The following is a 21442-nucleotide window of genomic DNA, read 5'->3' as shown; positions in this document are numbered from 1 at the left end:
GATTCTCTGATTCTCCATGTCTGGAGTTGAGCAAAGCTCTTTGCTGCTGGCAGGAGTCAGGAGCAGAGGATGGGGTGAGCTCACACCATCGGGTGGTCACACAAAGGGAAGGGTGACACCCTGAGCTCTGTTCCTGTCCCCCAGCACCCCCAGAGTGGCTGGAACAATTCCTCCTCCCTCTCTGCAGCCCTCAGCTGTCACTGTGATTTTTTAAGATTTTCTAAGCCTTCTGATGTTTATATTCTTGTAGTGAACTTTCTCCCACACTTTCTGTAAATAACTCATTGTTTTGCAGTCCTTTATGGAGGAGGAGAAATTTGATGGGCTGTTGGTTTGTCCATTGGAGAGGTGGCACTGTCACCCTCCAATCCACTGTCGCTTTTGGGAAAATATAAATGTTGGAGTCCGAAAATAAACTTCCCTTTTTTCTTCACCTGGAGAGCAGCGCTGTGTGCTTGTGCTCTTTCCTGTCCTTAGTGACACTCAGCTTCTTTGATCTCGGTCACAGCCATGCTGGGCAAAGGAGGGGAGAGGGGAGGGGGCACAGCACAGCACCCCCAGCCCCCTGTGCCCGTGGGGAGCAGCCCTGCAGCACAGCCACATCCCACAGGATTGCTCCTGGATCGCTGGAATCCATTGGATCCAGGGATTGCTGGGAGCTGGACGCCAGCCCAGCCTGCAGCTATTTCCAGCAGAGCTGTTCCTGGATGAAGGAAATCCATAATGAAGCAGCAATGTTACTTTTTAACCAGAGGCTTTTCACACCCTCTGCACGGAGACTCCTGACACTTTATTTTTTCTCTCCTTAATGAGACAAGCTGGTTATTCATTTATCCTTCATCCCCGCTTAGAAGGAACTGGGGCAAAAAAATAATTGATGGCATTACAGAGCTCGGGCTGGCAGCCCTGAGCACGGCAGGGAAAGGGGATAAACAGGGAAAGCCTTGAGCTGGTGCCATCCTCACTGAGTGTGAGCCTCACTGGAGGCATTTTCTGCTCAGGATGTGGCCGCTGAAGAGAAGCTTGGACTCCAAAGTGGTGTGAGTGAAGCTGAGTGCAGCAGGGAATGGGCTGCCATCCTCCCAAGTGGTACAAAAGGAGGATCCAGATCTCAGACTGAGCTCTTGAAACCCACCAGCACTATCCTGAAAGAGTGAAGTGAAACTGGACTGCCTTCCCAGGTCTGGTTCAAGGAATTTGGGGCTGTGAGGATGTGAGAGGCTCTGATAACCACACTCGCTGAGAGCTGCTCCAATATTGGGTGCAGCATCTCCCACCAAAGCTGCTGCTGGGGATTTTAGTTTGGATGAGAACAGCCAATGAATTAAATGGTATTAAACTATAACTGCTCTGGGAATCTGAGCCTGCCTTCCTTGCTCCAAGGAAGAATGAACTTTGCTTTGGATTTTCACTAAGTCGTGTCTATCCTAAGTCAAGAACTCTTATTTCTTCTTTTTCTATTTTTCTGGTTACATGCTCTGCAAGCGGGGGGGGTTCCCAAAAGAACCCGAGAGGGAGCGTAGCTGGGACAGCTGATCCCAAAGGGATATCCCACAGAGGGAAATCATTCCCAGTGTAGAAATTGGGGTTCAGAAATGGTTCTGGCATCAACCAGAGCGAGGCGAGCCACTGCATTGCCCATCGCACGTTCGGGTTGTTTTTCCTCTCTCGGTTAATTGTAATTACTGTAAATATTTACCATAATTACCGCATTTGGCTTTGTGCTCAATAATGAGCATTAATTAACGGCGGTTGCCATGGCAACCCGGCCCTCCGCCCGCCAGGGGGCGCCACCGCCGCGCGCGCTCCCACAATTCCCCGCGGCCGCGCCCCGCCCGCCTCTTCCCCGCCTCCATCATGGCGGTGAGTGCCGGAGCCGCGGGCCGGGCTGTTTCTATCCGCCGCCATCCGCGCTTGGCGGGGCTCCCTTGGCCGCGGCCCGTGCGGGCGGGAGAGGGGAAGGCCGGCGGGAGAGGCGCGGGGGCAGGATGGGCGCGGAGGAGCCGGGGGAGCGGCTGCCGCCGTGACAGGCCGCGGCCCGCCCGGTGCCGGCGGCGCTCCAGAAGGGGCCGCGGTGCCGGATTCGGGCCTGGCGGGGAGCGGGGCGCGGTGTCCGCCTGCGGAAACCTTTCTGCGGACCCTCGGCGGAACGTCCTGGGGCTGCCGGGGTGGGCGGCGGGCCGTGGCCCGGGCAGCCCCGGTTACCCCCGGTGTGGTCTCTCCGCAGCAAGACCAAGGTGAGAAGGAGAACCCCATGCGGGAGCTGCGGATCCGCAAACTCTGCCTCAACATCTGCGTCGGGGAGAGCGGGGATCGGCTCACCCGCGCCGCCAAGGTGCTGGAGCAGCTCACGGGACAGACCCCCGTGTTCTCCAAAGGTGAGCGGCTGCCCAGGAGCCCTGGATGTTCTCTCGGGTGTTTTCCGTCCTTTCCCCTGGGTGCGGTTCCCAGGAAAGGGCTCCTTGGGTCGGGAGAGCTGCTGGAGAATCGGGGGGCTTCAATGTTCAGGGAGTCGTGCGCATTTGTGCCTTTTAGTTTTGTATCCAAACTCATGCTGCTGCTTTGCCAGCATCCCTCAAGACGGAATGTAAGGCTGCCTCGGTGCTTTGTAATTTCCTTGAATTTTTTGGGTGTGGAGAAGCTCCGAATCCTCCGGGTGGGAATTCTCCGGCTGTCCCCTGAGTGTAACTGTTGCTGCCCACAGCCCGGTACACGGTGAGGTCCTTCGGGATCAGGAGAAACGAGAAAATCGCTGTTCACTGCACGGTTCGCGGGGCCAAGGCAGAGGAGATTCTGGAGAAGGGGTTGAAGGTGAGGATTTTGTGCTGGATCTTTGGTTTGTGACAGAAGGGGTGTGTACTATGAAATGTTGTACCTGGTCTAGGTCCAGGTCAGATACACGGGATTAAGTGTTCTCTCTGTTTACCTGGATGCTGTTTCAGCTTTATTTAAGGACAAATTGGTGCAGCAGCTGATTTCTTTTGGGGTTTTGTCTTTGCTGCTGGGATTTGGAAGTAAAATTTTTGAGATAAAGACTCAATAGCTTGTGAGCGAGTTTGGGGTCTGGTAGCAGTGGGCAAGGGTTTTAATTCTGCTTGCAGTCAGGAACAAAATAACGAGCAAGAACCAACGTTTCAGGTGCGAGAATACGAGTTGAGGAAAAACAACTTCTCAGACACGGGGAACTTTGGCTTTGGGATCCAGGAGCACATCGATCTGGGCATTAAATACGATCCCAGTATTGGGATCTACGGCCTGGATTTCTACGTGGTGAGTATTCCCTGTTTGCTGGGCTCGGGAAAAAGCTCCAGAAGGAGCCTGGAGCGAGCACTGGCTCCCATGGACTTGCTGGAAGATAAATTTGAGTTTTGTTGACATTTTTCTAATCTGAGATTCCCAGAGCTGCCATAAAATCCCTGCTTTATGACAAATCTCACAAAGCCTCTTCAGAAGCAAATCCTGTTGCTCTGACAGCAACTCCTGGGATAACACAGAATTGGCAGCAAGGCATCACTGATGAGGAAACTCCAGGCTTCCCTCCTGGAACAGTGCTTAGTTGAGGAAAGCAGAAGGTGCCAGGATGAAGCAGTGCTGTTGGCTTTGTCCCGCAGGTGCTGGGCAGGCCGGGTTTCAGCATTGCTGACAAGAAACGCAGGACTGGCAACATCGGGGCCAAGCACAGGATTGGGAAGGAGGAGGCCATGCGCTGGTTCCAGCAGAAGGTACAGTTCCATCTCCAGTTTGTATCCCTGGAGTATCCCAAGAGTATCCCAATGAGCGGCAGAATGCTCCTGGAATGGCTGGAGCAAATCACTGAGCAGATTTTGTGGATTTTTGCTGTCCCAGAGCAGTAGAAGCTGCTGCTACTGAATAGAAACATTTTGCTTTTTTTGGGTGTGCTGAACTGTAAGAGCAGCTCTTGGCAGGAGAGCTGGGAGGAATGAGCAGCTCTTGTGCAAATGGCTCCTGCAGTTTTTGGAGTTTGTGGAGTGTGAGTGAGGAGCCAGGGTTAGGATTTGTTGGTCTGACACAGCTTCAGGCTCAGCTGCCACACTTGCAGGATGGAGAGATCCACAAATAAATCCACAAAAATAAATCCACAAAATTTTGGGCTTATCTGTCCATATAATGAATGGGAGCTGCTGAAAGCTGGGTTGGAAATCTCAGAGGTGGGGACTGCTGATAGTTTCTTGGGTTTGTTTTTTTTTTTATAAAAAGTGTGGAGTCTGCCTGGACCTACACAGGTCACACCCTGTGCAGGGAGGCCTCTGCCTGATCTTGCTGAATTCCTGTTTCCCCCATCCTGCCTGGCTGTGTTAATGTGGCACAGTTGCCCTCAGGGCCCAGATTTTGGGCTGCTCAGACCAGCCTTGGAGGGTGTGGCTGCTTGTTCCAGGGATGTGATCTGAGCACAGCCCCTTGGACATTCCAGCACAGCACAGAGGCAGCTGGCTGCAGGAAAACTGCTCTGCCGTGTCCGTGCTGGCTTGGAATGACTCTGGTGATTCAGGTTTTCTGCACAGCAGCACTGGACTTTTACCTGATGGTGATTTCTCACTTGGTTCTTTGTTTTTTTTTTCTCCCCTCACAGTATGATGGCATCATCCTTCCTGGTAAATGAGCAGTTCCTGTTGCCAGAGAAGTAAATAAATTTTTGTAACCCCTAACTTCTGTTGTGAATTTTGTGGGGAAGCTGATGGGAGCGAGGGTCCTTCTTCACTATTATGGTTTGGCTTTATTCTTTTTTTCCCTTTTTGTATTTTCCAATCCAGTGCTGCAGTGGGGAGAAAAGCTCTTCTGTGTCTGCATTCCCTTCATAAACTTCAAGATGGATATTGAGGCAGCTCAGGGGACAATTTCCTAGCTCCCAAAGGTTGCAGTGACCCCAAACATCAGCATGCCTCCTTATCCAGCTGTCCCACACCCCTGAGCTCAGTGTCTTTCCAGCAGGTGGGTTCAGTCAGAGCCTGAGTCACGCCAGCCTGGAAAATACCTGGGCACTGCAGCTCCAGGCACTCCATTGCTGCTGCTAATTCCTCCAGCCCTGTTTTAGAAAGCAATAAAGACTTTTTCCCCATTTTCCATTATTCAGCAGCTCCCAGCCCCACACAAGGTCTCTGCTGGTCCTGCCAGGTGTGTCCTGGCTCTCTGTGACTCACACACAGGCTGGGGCTGCTCTTACCTTGCTCTCAGACAGGTTTGTCCAGGGGGAAGCTCTGCCCAGCACCAGGATTTGCTGGTTGAGGCACAGAAAGCCTCAACTTTCCCCATACAACATCCTCCTCCCAGCCAGCTGAGTGCTCTTATCACTTCTACACTTCCAGCAGCCTTTTGGGGTGCTGTGAGGCCAGCCACCCTCACCGAGTCCCAGGGACACAGAATGGGCTGGACTCAGGTCCCGACTGAGACCTGGAAAGGGCTGGACTCAGGTCCAGACTGAGACTGGAAAGGGCTGGGCTCAGGTCCACACTCAGCTGAGACAGCTGCCAACCATCCCAAAGAAAAGCAGCCATTGGGAGGCAACAGGAATAGGTATGAAGTGACATTGTGTCAGGAAAAAAAAGTGTTCAGTTCTGGGCTCCTCAGGTCAATAAAGATGAGGAGCTGCTGGAGTGAATTTAAAAGAGGGAACAAAGATGATTAAAGGACTGGAGCATCTCTCTAATGAACAGAGACTGTGGGAGCTGGGCCTGGTCAGGCTGGAGAAGGGAAGGCTGAGACCCCATAAAACCATAAAATATCCCCAAGAGCTGTCAGAGGATGGTGCCAAACTCCATTCAGGGACAGGACGAGGAGCAATAGCCATAAAATAAAACACAACGAGTTCCACCCCAACCTGAGGAAGAACTTGCCATGAGGGTGGCAGAGGCCTGGAGTCTCCCTCTGTGGGGACATCCCAAACCCACCTGGACGTGTCCCTGTGCCACCTGCTGACCCTGCCCTGACAGGGGGTTGAACTGGACGATCTCCAGAGTCCCTTCCAACCGCAGCTCCTCCGGGATTGTGGCAGCCCCTCCTGAGGGCAGGGCCGGCAGAGCCGCGGGGCCGCGCTCCCCTCAGCGCGGCGCTGCCAGCACTCAAGATGGCGCCGCTGCCAGCCCCCAACATGGCGCCCGCCGCCCTCTGCCCTCACCCGCCATGGCCGAGGCCGCGCGGCGCCGCTTCCGCTTCCTGCCCGCAGCCAAGATGGCGGCGGCGGCGGGGCAGCGCCGTGGGCCCGGCGGCCGCTGAAGCCGCTTCCGCCGCCGCCGGCTCTCCAGCAGTAAAAATGGCGGAGTCGGTGCTGGAAGTTGTGGGCCGGCTCCAGGCGCGGCTGGCGGGCAGCGCCGAGCCCAAGAAGGTGATGAGGGGCTGCCTCAGCCCGCCGGGGTCCCAGCGGTGGGGACGGGGGTCGGGAGTGCGCGGGGCAGGGCCGCCCTCGGCCGGGGCTTCCCCCGCGGGCAGCTCCGTGCCCGGCCGGGGCCGCGCTGCGTGGGCTGAGACGTACGGGCTGCCCGGGGCTCGTCCCCGGCTCGCGGGCCCTGGGGGTCCCGTTGCGGCGGGCCGGTGTCGTTTGTGGGGTGCCCCCGTGGCAATGGTGGGCGGACGTCCCTTTTTAGGGTCCTCCCGTGGCAGCCTTGGGGTGGTGGCAGGGGTCCCGTGGCAGGTCCTCCCGCGACAGTGGCAGGCAGGGGTCCCTTTTGGGGTGTCCCGTGGCAGTGGCGAGCAGGAATCCCTTTTGGGGTCTCCCTTTTGGGGTGTCCCCTGGCAGTGGCAGCAGGGATCCCTTTTGGGGTCTCCCTTTTGGGGTGTCCCCTGGCAGTGGCGAGCAGGAATCCCTTTTGGGGTCTCCCTTTTGGGGTGTCCCCTGGCAGTGGCAGCAGGGATCCCTTTTGGGGTCTCCCTTTTGGGGTGTCCCCTGGCAGTGGCAGCAGGGATCCCTTTTGGGGTCTCCCTTTTGGGGTGTCCCCTGGCAGTGGCAGCAGGGATCCCTTTTGGGGTCTCCCTTTTGGGGTGTCCCCTGGCAGTGGCAGCAGGGATCCCTTTTGGGGTGGCCGGGGCCGGGCTGGGCAGCCGGGCAGCGGAGAACTCTCCGGAAGAGCCGTGTCCCGGTGACGTGTTGGGTGGCGGAGCCGCGGCGCCTGCGAGCCCACGCAGGGAGGCACCGCCGCGGGGCTGGGGGCCGGGGCTCCCCCTCCTGTCCCCTCCGATCCCTCTGGCCTTGGGGCACTCCCTTGGCTCCTCTCGCCCCTCTCCACGAGGGAATGTGCCCGCTGCCAAAATGCTCTGCCCGCAGCAGCTGCGGTGCTGCCCCGACCTGCCTCGGGTCGCTGTGCTCGGTGACATTCGGCTGGTGACAGCGACTGTCCTGCACCAGAGCTGGTTTTTCTAGTGAGATTTGGAATTCTGGTGAAACTCGGGCGTGCTGTTGCTCCATTCTCCTGTTTGAAAGGGGGAGCATCTGCTGGGAGTATTCACACGCGTTGGGTTCGCGTTTCGTGTAATTCAGGTGAAAGAGGAGGCAGGCAGGGCTGTGCAGCTGCTCCGTGCTGGGCTGACTCTGTTTCACCGAAACAAACACCTGCAGAACTCCCGAGATCTCCCACCACCCAGGAGGAGGAGAGGATGCTGGAGTGCTGACCCTTTGAAGTGGGAGCCCCTGCAGGAGCTCCAGCCTGGCTGGGGGTGATGCAATGCGATCTGGTTACTCTCCTCACCCTCTCAGAGCGGGGTTTAACTGGTGGAGCCCCAAACGGAGCTGAGGGACTTCCGAGGAGGCAGATCCAGGGGGTCTGAACTTCCTGAGATCATGGGCAAGACTTGTAATATTGTTTCAGCACTCTGTGCACGGAGAATTAGCTCTGCTGTTCCCAGCCCCTTGTGTGAGCTCAGGGCAAGAAGTGCTGGTGTGTTTCTGGAGCACTGCAAGCCCTGGGCAGCGTTTGCACAGCCCGACTCTTTCTGCAGTGACCTCGTGGTGTGAAGTCGTTTCTTGCTCTGTTGATCCTGGGCGGTTTTGCAAGGGCAGGCAGAGGAGGTAAAGCAGGGTAATGACTTGAAAAGCTCTTTTCTTCCCCAGCAGAAAGGCCCTGTGACCTATATTCTTTACTTCTGATACTTTTCCAACCATATCCTCGGAAGCATTAGTGGTTTAAAGCCTGAATTTCGTTGCCGTTGCATTGTCTTGATGGATCTTGTGAGGACCTTCCTGTTGAAGAAATTTTACCCCATCAGCAGGACAAACCCACAGCATCCCTGGGTGCTGCCCACCCTTACACCATTTCCAGTCCTCACTTTTCTTGCCTGGTCCCTTCAAAATATTTTATCAGGAATGTGAAAGAATAATATTTGCCCAGTATCATGCATAACTCACTGCCTTGCTGAAAGGTGTAAAGTGTTGTTATTCCTGGTTTTGAGTAAAAATTTGGCTGCTGGCATGGAACAGTGCGAGTGAAATCTTGGACGGTGCTGCCATGGTTTGGAAAATGTCCTTTTTTTCCAGCAGAGGAGGTACAAGTTCTGCTCCAGGGCTATGGGAAGAAAGAAGAGAAGGAAAAGATGAGCAAGAGCATCTTCATGGAGGCCAGGCTGTGCTGGAGCAATTTGATATTCGTGTGTGTTTGTAGTGTCGTAACGGTCTGGCTGCCTTCGTTCAGGGAAAGAAAACGATCCACCCATGTTCAACAGGATCTGATTGGAGCTGGAGCTCAGTTTTATGGGTTGTGTCTTGATTGACTGAAGCCCTGCCCTGTTCTGGGGTGTTTTAGAAGAGCTTTGTCGTGTGTGTCTCACAAGACTCAAGCCTGGTGTTTTCTGTCTCCCACCTGGTCGCCTTTTCCTCGCAGGATTTGTATGATCTTGGTTATTTCCAAGATGAGCTGCCAGATTTAGAACCCCAGGATTGTTACAGGTTGGAAAAGACCTCTAGGATTGAATCCAGCCTTTGATTGAACCCTTCCATATCAACTGAGTTCCACACTGAGTTGTTTCTTGAACACATCCAGGGATGAAGACTCCACCACCTCCCTCCAATGTCTGACCACCTTTCTGTGAAGAAATTCCTCCTGTTGCCCAAAATTCCTCCTGATGTCCCTGTAAGCCTCAGTGGGATGAATTCCATCAGCTTGTTTCCAAAGGAAATAAAGTTTAGTATGACTTTTTAAGCCTCACTGCATCAAAGTTGTCTCACTTGGTGCATCTCATGCACAAGGACCACGGAGGAACCAACTGCAGTGGCTGTGGAATAACTCAGCTCCTGGTGAGACGTGTTCTGGATCAAGTGTGTGGCTCCCCTGGTCTCCAACCACACTGAGAACAGCATTCCCATTGAGAGCAGCACTTCTTTTCCTGGAATTCAGCCCTGAAGGCAGCAAATAACTAAAGAGCAAACAGAACTGTGGGAGATGCTGCAGTGGGGTGTAGCTAGAAAGTATTTAGGGATACCAGAACCAGTTCTCCTTTGGTTCTTACTCTCTCAGTGGGGTTTCGTAAGCTCTGAAGAAACTTTTCTATGAATTTAATTACTCACAGAGATGCTGTTGCTTTAATATTTTCCTGGTTTACCCTTTTTCTATCTAGTACAAAAATCCATCCTTCTTTCCCTTCCTGTCCCCTTTGTGCACACAAGCTCCAACTCCTTTATTACAAATCCCTGAAGGATTTTGGCCTTCCCAGAGGGATCCTGACCCCTGAACTGTGTCAGGCAGTCTGAGGAGAGGCAGCAGAGTTGGGCTTTGTCTCTGCTGCCTTTGCTTTGGTGGCTTCAGTTGCCAGTGCACTTGTTGAGCAGCTCTGCTGGCAAGGCAACAGCAGCCACTCTTGGTATCAGTGTTTCACTCTTCTAAACCAAGAAAACCGAAACCTTCTGTCACAGTTATTAGGTCCTAAATAGAAAGGAGTGGTTTCTAGTGAGCAGAAGTTGTGGTTTTGCTTATGTCAGTGGAACCCTTCTCTGGGTGTCGAGGAGTGTTTCCTCTCTGAAAGCAAGAACCCTCCTCAAATAGACTCAAGGAACTCATTTCCCTCCAGAGGAAGGAGACCTGCAAACCTGTCTGGTCCTTGCAGGGTGGCTGTGGGGGTGCCTGGGTGTCAGCTCAGGCTGACAGTGCTGATCTGAGCACGAGCACAGTGCTTTAAAGAGAAGATCTTCTGGATCAGGAGCAGCCCTTTGTATGGCATATAGCATAGGAGTGCTGAGCACAGCCTGGGCTGTATAGGGGCTATAATAATGGGAATGCTGATGAGGCTGGACTGTGGCTATAGCTGAGCTGTGGGAAATGATGTGAGGGGCAACAGTGCTGTCAGATGTGTTCTACCATGTACTGTAGCTACAGAGCCAACAGACATCATGGTGAGGCCTTGTCCCAAAGCACCTGGCTGGCAGAGGTACAGGAACCTCCCCTTCACTTAGAATCCCACAATCATTGGGGTTGGAAAAGACCTCCAGGATCATTGGGACCAACCTGTGGCTGATCCCCACTTTGCCAGCCAGCCTGGAGCCCCGTGTCTGGTCAATCCTTCAGCACCTCCAGGGATGGTGACTCCACCACCTCCCTGGGCAGTCCATTCCCATGCCTGGCCACCCTTTCTTGAAGAAATTTCTCTCGATGTCCAACCTGAACCTCCCCTGGTTCAGCTTGAGGCTGTTTCTTCTTGCCAAACTCCTCCAGCTCCTCCTTGGAGAGGGCTCCTTGTCCCACCCTGTCCCATGGAGCAGCTGAAGATGCTGGCAGAACCTTGCTTGGGGTGTGTGGTGAAAAAAACACTTCTCTGGTATTTGCTGAAGGAAAGAGAAAAAAGGAGCAAGAGGGAGGGGATGTGGAAGGGATCAGGTGTTGGTTTTGCACCTGATTGAAGAGAGCCTGTCAGCAGTGGAGACACAGGTTCCCCTCTTAGGTCTTTAAGAGCATCTAGAAATCTTCCTTCCCCTTTTTATTGCCAAGGGATGTGATTCCAGCACCACCTTCTGAGAGGCTTCCAAGTCCTTTCTTCCTCTTGCTGTGTGTTTGTGTTCCCAGTGCTTTAAGCCAGATTGAAGCTGCAAACGTTAATATTTGGGTGTGTTACAAGACTTTCTGGTGGGTTCTTGTGGGCAGAGACGAGATTTTTTTGCAGTTGGCCCTCGTGTTCAGCTTCTCAGGAGCTTTTTTGGAGCGAGACAGCAGCTGTCAGCCACTTGGATCTTCCTAAGCTCTCAGGCAGTGCAGCATTTTCTCCCTCCCCAGTCCCCGTCTGTGGCTCTGTGTGACAACTCTGAACCCTTCTCCTCTTGTCTCCACAGCTGCTGAAGAGTCTGAAGAGGCTGTCAGAGTTACCCATCACAGTTGACATTCTCGTGGTAAGAGCTGTGAAATCTCTGGGGCTTTTCCTCGTGTCTGTGGAGTCAGGGAGGGCTGTTTTCCACGAAATGCTGCTTTCCTTGGAACAGGGTGTGTTGTCTCAGCCACCTGCTCCAGCCCAGTGACACGGGCGTGATTGTGATAAGGTTCTGCAAGTGCCAGGCACAGGGAAGGAGCATGCCAGGGCAGGTGGGAAGCCGTGGAGGACAGTTTGTCACGCTCAGTTCTCCCAAAAGCTTAACACCTGACTGGGATAAGGGAGTTGGAGCAGATCCCAGCAATAACAAATCAGCAGGAAATGAGGAAGTGCTAATCCTTACAGGTTTTAATAGCTTCTGTCTTCAAACTTGCCAGCTCTCATGGTAAATACTGACTTGGGTTATTAATACAAATAATTACTGTTTGTCTAAGGTAGAATTAACCTTTGATTTACACGTAGTGAGTGATATAAAGCAGCTGAAAACATAATAAAAATGATATCTTTGCTGTTAGATCAAGGAACTTTCTCCCTCGCAGCAGTAAGGAGTGTGTTGATTTCACTGACTCTTTAGGGAGTTTAGCAGGGGTGAGAATTCCTGTTTTGCTAAGATGGATTCCTGGCTCTCTCCTGAAGGAGACAGGAGTTGGGAAGACTGTGAACAGCCTGAGGAAACATGAGCTGGTGGGAGACTTTGCCAAGGACCTGGTGGCCAGGTGGAAGAAGCTGGTGCCGGTGGCGCAGGAGGCAGAGCGGTGAGTGAACCCCATGGATGAGTTTTGGGAATGTTTTCTCAGTGGGTAGTTCAAACCTCTCTGGCCAAGGCTCTGGAAAAACTTGTAAAACCAATATGTGAACTCTGCCTGGGGGTTTTGCCTTGTTTTGGCAGAAACTTCCTGCCCTTGCTGGCTCTGGAGTGTTGGGATGATGACAGCTGCAGTTTCATGTGGAAGCTGGGGCCAACTTTCAAGAATTTGCAGTTTGATGAAGAGATTAATAGGAGATTCCAAAAAAAGTGCCCTTAATAAAGCAGAAGATGCAATCTGCTTGCTTCCCATTTTATGATTCTGAAGGCAGGAAGTTCTAGGCCCAAGTAAATTGAAAGAATGCTTTCATGAGCCAGAATCCTATGGAAACTGGAAGTTATTGCTAGCAGGCATGTGGCAGTAACAAAGCTGTGTTGAACCCAGCAGAGATCAAATAGATTTGAGTGATAAAAGCCAGTTATTAATGGGAATTTAAAGGAGTGGTATTCCTATGTGTTGAACTGGGGAACTGGGGGACATTTCCCATAGCATCACACAGCCAGGAGTGTGTAGGCACAGACAAGGTTCTGTCTCTAGTTCTGATAAAAATGCATTTCTTGCACTACAAATGCAATTTTTAAATCCCTGATTGTTGCTGTTCCTTAGAGATTTAGTGGGATTTTTGCCACAAAGCTACCAAATACAACCTTGGTCTTCCATGAGGGGTGTTCCAGTCCAGGAAATGGCTCTTTTCATTCATGTTGGGCAGTATTAATCTCACTCTTTTTGATTCCTTCTCCTTTCAGAAATAACCTGGACTCTGAAGACCGTGACTACGAGAGGAGCAGCTCGAGCAAAAGGCATCAGGAATCCTCCCTCAGAGAGGATGAGGAGGCTGATCAGGAATACTCAGAACCCTTCCAGCCTTCTTGCAGCCAGTCCTATAGCCCAGATCATAGGGAAAAGAAGTCCAAAAGATATCCTAGGCCTGAGAGAGCCTATGAGACTTACAGCTATAGCAGCCACCAGGGGAAGGGTTGGGGCAGATCCTCCCCGGTGCTCTCTTCAGACCAGGAGTACTCGGACTGTGGGCAAGCTGTGTCACCTGAGCCCAGTGAGAGCCCTCAGGATGTGGACACGGACCCTTACGCCTCTGAGGAGCAGGAAGAACCAGCACTATTCCCTAGGAAAGCCAGTAAAGGGCACAGCTTCCAGGAGAAGCTCGGGGCAGGCCGGGAGCGCGGCGATTTCTGCGACAAAGGGAACGCGAGTCGGAGCAAAGAGCACAAATCCTCGCACAAGAAGCAGCGACTCGATGGCAGAGGGGATGACAGGAGCTCTGCCTTCAGCCCTGAGAGGTTGCACAAGGCTTCCTTTAAAGAGCAGCTCCGAGAATCCCCCGTGGCAGCAGCCAGCAAGGAGAAGCAGAGGACGTCAGAGGGCAGCAAAAAGGAGAAGAATCGGGAAAGCGGCGCCTCCAGGAAGGAGAAGTCGCACTCGTTGCCGCATTCGGAGGAATCTTTGGAGAACCATGTCAAGAAGCAAAAGCATCGGGACTCTGAGAAGAGCAAATTGGAAAAGTCCAAGCAGAGCCTGGAGAGCTCTAACTCAGAGAAACGGAAAGCTGAGAGTGACTCAGGCAATAGGATCAAGGAAAAGGGGGGTTCTGGGAGCTTGAAGTCTTCGGAGGGGAAGCGCAAAATCTCCGATGTGGACAAAAAATCAGTGGGTTTTTCCTCAAATTCTGGGGAGGGGGAAGCAGAGGATGAGTTTGAACAACCTACAATGTCATTTGAGTCATATCTCAGCTATGACCAGCCCCAGAAAAAGAAAAAGAAAGTGGTCAAACCTTCAGCTGGGTCAGCTGGGGACAAAGACCGAGGGCACAGCAAACAGAACGGATCCAAAGCCACTACCAACAGCTCCAGCTCCAGTCAGAAAAGTCCAAGCCACAAGAGAACAAGTGAGAAAAAGGCAGAGAAGAAAACCCCAGAGCCTCCTAAACCAAAGAGGGTAAGAAAGCACAGTATCTGTGGATGTGAGCTTAGAATCCAGCCCAGTTTGCAGTGCATCTCCTGATAAAGAGGTTCTCATGTCTCCTCTCTCAAGTATTTATGCTTCCCTAAAATTGACGTTTTTTAGTGGCCAGAAATGTGAGAACTGGTGGTACAAGGCAGTTCCTTCCAGAAGACAAACCTTTTGTGAAAGCCTGGAAAATGAGCAATATTTCTGTGCAGATCCTTTGTCACATGGGTGCCAGGGTTTGGTGTATAAATAGGAACTAATATGTAAAATCTTTACTGTTTCATCTTTTTACTCAACTTTGAAACACTTGGCTCTTCACAAAGTGGTTTTTATAAGGTTTAACTTACAAATCCTGCTTTGCCACTCATTCTAGTAAGTGCTTCATAAAACTCCATATCAAAGTTTTCAGTTTCCCTCAGTTTCTGAGGTTCCCTTCTCCTCCACCAGTGCAAAGTTTTTTTCAGGAAGAGGAGAAGAGCCAGAATTGGTAAATGAGTGTTTGAGATCAAGGAAATGCTTCTGCTTGTCCTGAATAGATTAAAAACATGGATGGCTCTTTTTGGATGGTCCTGAATGATCCAGATCCCAAATTTCAGCTTCTTCCTATTGGCAGCCACCCCCTGAGGTTGTTCCCTGGTGCAGCATTGAGTAGTTTATTCAAAATATGCAAAAACCCCCACAGTTCAGTGCTGTTTGTACCCTGGTGGGATGTCACATTCTGCTGTATTCCTGTCTTATTCCATGTCCATCCTCTCCTTCCAGATAATTTTAGATGTGGTTCCAACATTACCAGACATCCCCCTGCCCCCCATCCAGGCCAATTATCGTCCTCTTCCCTCCATCGAGTCCATCACCTGCTCCCAGACAAAAAGGAAAGGTATGTTGGGCAGGAAAATGGGTTTGGAATGAGCCAGATTGACCAGAGAGCAGGGGTGGGTTCAAGTCTTTCTGGTGGGGTCTGCCAAGGGCAGAGGTTTCAGATAAAAAAGCAGCTGCTTCCCATGTGCTCCATGGGAAATGAGAAAAATCCTTCACTGATGCTTCTTTGGGGCTCAGGCTTTGGGCTTGCCCTTCCTCAATTTGCTCTGCAGGCCTCTTGGAGAAGACTTTGCCCTTTAGGTCACTTCTGGGTGACTCCAATTTGCGACTCCTGTGCCATTTATCAGGACAGGCTCTTCCTTTTCTCTGTCCCCTCCTCACTGCAATGATTTCCCTCCACAGCTGTGTCCTCGCCAGTGGAGGAGAGCGAAGCTGGTTTCACAGGCCGCCGGTTAAATTCCAAAATGCAGGTGTACTCTGGCTCCAAAACTGCCTACCTCCCAAAGATGATGTCCCTGTACCAGCAGTGTATCAGGGTCCTCAGTAACAACATCGACTGTAAGTACCTGTCCTTGTCTCTGAGTCACTATGAACTGAAATTTTGGCAACTTGGTACAGACCCAGCAGTTCCCCCTTGTCACAAATGTGAGCTAAATCCCACTGGAAGCCCAGGTGCTGCAGGGATCAGCACCTAGAATGGTTTCAAGCAGTGCTTAAGCACTGGAAATTATGGGAAATTGAGCTTGCACAAATATTTCTCAACTCGGAGATATTAGTGCCTGAGGTTCCTTTCTCCTCCCCTCATCCTGAATGGTGTTGTGCAACATTGCAGTTTTTTCACCGTGTTTCAAGGTGTCAAGCCCTTTCCTTGGCAAGGAAGGAGCAGGATAATTAATACCCTGTGCTTCTTGCTTCTCTCTAGCAATCTATGAAGTGGGTGGTGTCCCTTTCTCCGTGCTGGAGCCGGTGTTGGAGAGGTGCACCCCGGAGCAGCTGTATCGCATCGAGGAATGTAACCATGTGAGTTGGCCTGGGACAAGGGATGTGATGTGCAGGGCTCACACCTGTGAGACCTTTCATTGCTCTTTTCATTGCAAGAGGTGGCTTTTGCTAATTCTGAGTTCCTGGCATTGCAGTGATAAATGGGTTTCCTTGAGCTAGGTCTCATAAGCTCTTGGAGATTTATATTGCATCTAAGATAGCTCAGCTACCTTAGAAGGCATAAGATCAGCAGGATGGTTTCTGTGATAGTGTTGGAAACAGAAAAGTTTTAATAAAAGGCAAAATAACAAAACTCTTTACAGAGAAAAACTGAGCCAGGTGCAAGAGGTTCTTGCTCTTGGTAAAACACCTCACAAAGCAATTAGTTTCTTTGTTCTCTTCTTTTTCTAGTAAATTGCTCAGGCAGGACTTTTTGGCTCCTGTCCAATTGGCTATCCTTAAGTTTGAGGTGAAGTCCCCCAAGTCCTGTGAGGTGTCTTTTTACCTAACCAAAGAGAAAAACTTCTGAGCTTTTTACTTTTTAAGGAGACAAAAGATAGCTTTGTCAGAGAACACATTCCTACATTGCAGCGCACGGGCCCTGCTGGAATTCCACCAGCACTGAGCTGGTGCTGAGGGAAAGGAGGAGTCAGGAGGGATCCCAGCTCTGTGTGGGTTTGCTTCAGGTGCTGGTGGAGGACACGGATCAGCTGTGGCACAACCACTGCCTGCGAGACTTCAAGAACGAGAAGCCCGAGGAGTTCGAGTCGTGGCGGGAGATGTACCTGCGGCTGCACGACGCGCGAGAGCAGCGCCTGCTCATGCTGGCACGCAACATCGGCTCTGCCCACGCCAACAAACCCAAAGGTGGGGCTGGGGGAGCCCGTCTGGGTTAACTCCAGTCCAGTTTAGGAGCTGCTTAGCTTTGTGTGCTCCTTTGCTTTGTGGTTCAGCAGTGTCTTGATTTCATCCTTGATTATGTTGATGCAGCTCAATATTTTACAGCAATGATGAGCGGGCTCCTGTTCCATGTGCCTTCTCCATGCTGGCATGGAAAAGAACCAGGGTGGGGGGAAACATTTCTGGTTTTTGGGTGAACATAATGAGAACTGCTGAGCTGATCAGTCTCATTTCTCACTGTGAGAGGTCCAGACCTTAGGAAGGAGATTGTCACTATTTCTTTGGAATGGATGGACTGGATGAAGTATCAGTAGTTAGACAAGCAGTGAGGAGCCTCCTTTGTAGCCAGCTGGATGTAAGTGATATTTCCCTCTGGCCTCTTGCAGGGAGAGTGGCCAAGATGGCATTTGTGAACTCTGCAGCAAAGCCCCCTCGGGACGTTCGGAGGAGACAGGAGAAGTTTGGAACTGGAGGCCCTCTTCTGCCTGAGAAGACCAAGTGAGTGTTTCTCTGTAGCACTTGCTGCTCAGGGCCCCCTGAAGCTGAGGAGAGGATACTGTGTGTCTGGAAGCTCCTTTTGCAGGGAAACTTGTAACTGTAATCACCAGGGAAGTGCAGATATCCGCGTCACGGCTGGTTCCACCTTGTATCAGCCCTGCTGCTGTTACAAATCTACCTGGTGTCTGTAGAATTGCCTCAAAGCACGGAGAATCCTTTATGGCAATGCCTGTCCTGTGTCTGTTCCAGAATAAAACCAGTCCTGTACACACCCAGCAAAAGCCACGCTCGGGCCAGTGACGAGCAGTCCTACGATGGGCCCAGCACCAGCAGTGCCCACTCGGTCCCGTCTTCAGGGAGCACCTTCTCCTCCTACGACCCCAGGAAACCCCCTGTGAAGAGTAAGTACAGCCTGCAGCACACCCCTGTGGCCTCTTAGAGCTTCTCCTGCACAAACAGCTGCTTCTGCTGGGGGAGGAATTCAGGCTGTGCAGGAGGGTTGGTGTTGGTGTCTCTCCTCTCTCTCTCTCTGTTCTGACTTGTTGCATGAGGAACAGCAAAGGGAAATATTTGATTCACCCACTCAGAGCTGACTGGATCAGCCTGTCCTGATGGTACCAGTGAGGCAGAACCTCTGTCTGTCCTCCTGCTGCCCTGTGTCTGTCCAGCTGTCTGGAACTGGAGTGCAGCTCTCTCAGGAAGGTTTAACCAGGGATCAGTGTTGGTGCAGTGCAGAAAGCAGTGCCTTCTCCTCAGCCTGTGACCTAAAAACTCTGATGGGCCCTGCTCAAACACTCCTGTCTGCCAGGGCTGCAGCTTCCAATTGCTCTCAGCTCTTCTATCACTTTTCCTTTCATGTGGGGGCTTTTTTGTTTGATTCAGTGGTGGTTTGTTTTTCTTTTTCTTTTGCAGAAATTGCACCAATGATGGCAAAGACTATCAAAGCTTTCAAAAACAGGTTCTCTCGGAGATAAGTTTGCAGTGCTGAGCTGGGCCTTTCTCTCTTGGGGAGGAGTGGCACTGGAGGGGGAGAAGGCACCCAAACAGCCCTTCCTTATCTTTGAACTCTTTGGAGGCTGCAGCTGCTGGGAGAAGCTTTGATCTGCACAAGATGACGGCACAGTATTTTATCTTTTATTCTGGTCCCTTTCTCAGTGTCAAGCCCCCCTCTTTTACCCCCTGTCCCCAACATTCTGTTTCTGGCTTTGTCATCCCTCGAAAGAAGGGTGTACAGAATCTCCTGACACAGGAAAATGTGAAATCTTGGCACCTGCTGAGAATGGAAGATCCAGAGACTTATTTACAATTATTTAACCTCTTAATAAATTATAAAATGGTTTTAATTAATATTTTGCCCCTCTACCCTGTTGCATTATTTATGTTGCTCCCAGTAGTCCGTCCCCTCCCAACCCAGCCCTGGGGTCAGCCTTGGTGACTCGAGCTGGAATCCATCTGAGGGGACACTGGGTGTCACAGGAGCCTTTCCTGTCACCTGCTGGGCCCAAAGTCTCACCTGGAGACTCTGGGACAGGCAGGACCAGTGGCCCAGTCCCTTGCCAGTCCTTTGGCAAGTGCATCCAGCCCTGAGGCTTTGCTCCCTGCTCGTGTGTGTCAATAAAATCTGAGCTCTTGACCCTCTCTGTGCTGTTGCTGTAGATCCTGTACAGGTGCTTTTGTGGTCCTGCAGGGATGCCAAGAGCCTTTGGGGACATTTCCTCTGCTGCTGTTGTCTTCTGCTGGCTACTGGGAATGAAACTGCCAGGGATTTGGGAGAACTTTTACTGTGCATCAAGTCAGATTTTAACTTTTTATCTGGAGAGAGATAGGGGACTTTGCAATGGAAACCAGTTTTTAAATACCAGTGAAGGCATTGTTTGCCTCTTTTAGTGGAAGAAGGAAGGAATTCTTCTGTCTTGTTTTCTGCGTGGAGTTGCAAAGGATTTATTTCCAGTTGGGAAGCTGGTGCCTAAATCCTAAAGTCTTTTCCCTGTACGTTTTGCTCTGTCCCTTCTTTGGAAAAATCCAAGGATTTTGGTCTTTGAACCTGAAACTTGAATGAGGTTGGAGGGAAGTGAGCAAGGGAATGTGGCTGTTGTAACACGTGTGTGTCCTTCAGAGCAGGAATTCCAGAGGCTCCCTTGTGCCTGCTGTGTGAGGAGCTGGAGCTCAGGAAGGAGAAGGGGCTGGATGGGGGTGTCAGGGGGTGCCCTGGAGCTCCTGCAGAGGTCAGAGCCCTGCTGGGGATGTGGGGATGGCAGCTGGGCTCACCAGGGCTGGACACAGTTTGTGCTGCTGGGAAGGTTTCTGCTTGTGGGGTGTGTCTGGGGAAGGTTTCTGCTTGTGCTTTGTCTGCCCCAAAGGGAACCCCAGGGGTGCTGCAAGCACAGGATGGGGCTGGGGAGACCCCAGACCTCTCTGGGAGGGCTCTGGGGTCCGACTGGGTCGGGGAGGGATTCTCCTGTTCCAAGCCATATTTGCTGCCCTAGGACTTTGCTGTCTGGGTGGAAAAGATGCTGGTGGTGGATGCTGTTGTTGTTGGCAGCTCCTGAGAAGCTCTGCTGCTGGCTTTCCGTGGCTGCCAAATCCCAATGTCTGTGTGCACTGACCGGGGGAAACCTTGCTGTGAAGGGTCCTCCCTGGAGGGCTCTAGAAAAATCCCTGTTTTGCTTCTGGTTTCTGTTGGGTTGTTTGTTTCTTTCCTTTTTTTTTTTTCACCTCCTTTAAGAAGACACGTCTTTCTTTAAAACCATTCTGAACACCTGTCTCCTGTTTATTTGGTCTGTTCTTTGTTTAGTTTGGAATTCTTGGAAAAATGTTCTCAGACTCTCATGTGCTGTAAGTTTGTTACAGTCCCAGATGCTTTAATGTTCCCGTGCAGCATTTCAGTGTGTGTTGTGCTGTAAGATAATGGCTCCTTACTCTCCCGTGGTTTTGCTGTATTTAATTTCGCTGTATTTTTAATTAGATAACAATATATTCTCTTCTACTGACCGTTGTGCTACTGTTTATTTCTCCTCTGTACTCGGGGTGGGGGCAGAGGGGAGGGAAGCAGAGCCTGGTGTTGTTCAGACACGATGGAACTTTGAGCAAAGGATCTGGACAATGCCCGAGAACAATTCTGGGCACTGCTAAACTGCCGATTAATTGATCTCACAGCTCCACACTCAGCTGTGAGTATGGCCCAAGCATTGCTCTTCTTTCCCTCTCAGAGCTCCCCCTTTGCTCCAGGCTTTGCCAGCTGTGTCCGTGTTGTTTGTGGCACTGCAGGGAGGTGACACTGGTGCCGCTCTGCTCTCACGGGGGCGATGCCAACCCCTCGCCCTTCCCTTCCTTTGGCTCGGGCACTAAATCCAGCCTGGGGAGGGGCGGGCACCGGCCCTGAGCTGGGAGCAGAGCAGGGGTATTTCCCTGGGGGACACTCTAGGCAAAGTCTGGGATCAAAGTGCTCCTTCCCGGGCTCGGGCTGTGACACTGTGCGGTTGTTCTGTGCTCCTCCACACGCTGAAGGTGGAGCAGAGCTGCCTCTTCCTCCCACCCCATACAGGATGAGTAAGGGCAGGAGGAGGAGGAGGGGGAGTGACTCGGACTCGTATTTGTATTTTGGTCCCAAACTGTGTATATATACAATTTTCTATGTTCCTTTTTTTGTGGTAACTAAGATGAATATTTTAATTAGATAAGTTATATGAAAAAAGAGGAGAATCATGTCTCAATAAAAGCTGAACACTGGACTGTGCCTGCTCGTTCTTTCCTGACACTGACAACGAATGTTAAACACACCATGGGGAAACTCTGTGGCTCCTCGGAGGGTGATGCTCCGGTATGCCACTCCCGGTATCCCGCTCCGGTAGCCCAGTGGGGGTGCTGCTCCCGTTCCTGCGCTGTTTGGAATGATCCCCGCGGATAATACCCCCGGAGCCTTTGTGGGAAAGCAGCTTCGCCATTCCCTGGGCGGGGCGGGACCATCGGGACCCCTCCCCGAGGCCACCGGGACCCCCGGGACCCCTCCCCGGGAGCGGCGGGCGGTTCACGGGCTCAGCACGTGCAGCGCCAGACCACGCCTCATATGGGCGTGGCTACAACACAACGGACCAATCACCTGTTTACGTGGGCGTGGCCGCGGGCACGAGGGCGTATCTAATGAATATGTGCTGTCACATCAGGGAGATGGGCGTGCC

At 51.9% G+C, this 21442-nt stretch overlaps 2 protein-coding genes across 2 annotated transcripts; both read left to right on the top strand.

Moving 5' to 3' along the window:
- The first annotated feature begins 1815 nt into the window (after positions 1–1815).
- Positions 1816–4667, top strand: RPL11 (ribosomal protein L11). The gene is made up of 6 exons (XM_030964541.1): positions 1816–1863; positions 2228–2378; positions 2705–2811; positions 3139–3270; positions 3612–3722; positions 4592–4667. Exons 1-6 carry the CDS (start codon positions 1858–1860, stop codon positions 4619–4621), a joined length of 537 nt encoding a protein of 178 aa, XP_030820401.1. The 5' UTR covers positions 1816–1857; the 3' UTR covers positions 4622–4667.
- A 1532-nt stretch (positions 4668–6199) lies between these two features.
- ELOA (elongin A) lies at positions 6200–20988 on the top strand. Its single transcript, XM_030964523.1, has 11 exons — positions 6200–6340; positions 11261–11317; positions 11932–12050; positions 12848–14054; positions 14829–14943; positions 15288–15443; positions 15808–15905; positions 16553–16733; positions 17153–17264; positions 17514–17665; positions 18177–20988. Exons 1-11 carry the CDS (start codon positions 6269–6271, stop codon positions 18236–18238), a joined length of 2331 nt encoding a protein of 776 aa, XP_030820383.1. The 5' UTR covers positions 6200–6268; the 3' UTR covers positions 18239–20988.
- The last annotated feature ends 454 nt before the right edge of the window (positions 20989–21442 follow it).

This window comes from Camarhynchus parvulus, chromosome 23 (assembly GCF_901933205.1).
Source record: "Camarhynchus parvulus chromosome 23, STF_HiC, whole genome shotgun sequence".
Classification (NCBI taxonomy): Eukaryota; Metazoa; Chordata; class Aves; order Passeriformes; family Thraupidae; genus Camarhynchus; species Camarhynchus parvulus.
The sequence above is the reverse complement of the archived record's forward strand: the minus strand, read 5'-3'. Positions and strand labels throughout refer to the sequence as shown.

What these genes read in the sequence shown, in the direction of transcription:
- ELOA (XM_030964523.1), top strand. Translation starts at nt 6,269, where the DNA reads ATGGCGGAGTCGGTGCTGGAAGTTGTGGGCCGGCTCCAGGCGCGGCTG. An exon ending in GCAGCGCCGAGCCCAAGAAG is followed by an intron (nt 6,341 to 11,260) that starts GTGATGAGGGGC and finishes TTGTCTCCACAG; the next exon opens with CTGCTGAAGAGTCTGAAGAG. An exon ending in GTGGCGCAGGAGGCAGAGCG is followed by an intron (nt 12,051 to 12,847) that starts GTGAGTGAACCC and finishes TTCTCCTTTCAG; the next exon opens with AAATAACCTGGACTCTGAAG.
- RPL11 (XM_030964541.1), top strand. An exon ending in TTCTGGAGAAGGGGTTGAAG is followed by an intron (nt 2,812 to 3,138) that starts GTGAGGATTTTG and finishes CCAACGTTTCAG; the next exon opens with GTGCGAGAATACGAGTTGAG. An exon ending in ACGGCCTGGATTTCTACGTG is followed by an intron (nt 3,271 to 3,611) that starts GTGAGTATTCCC and finishes TTTGTCCCGCAG; the next exon opens with GTGCTGGGCAGGCCGGGTTT.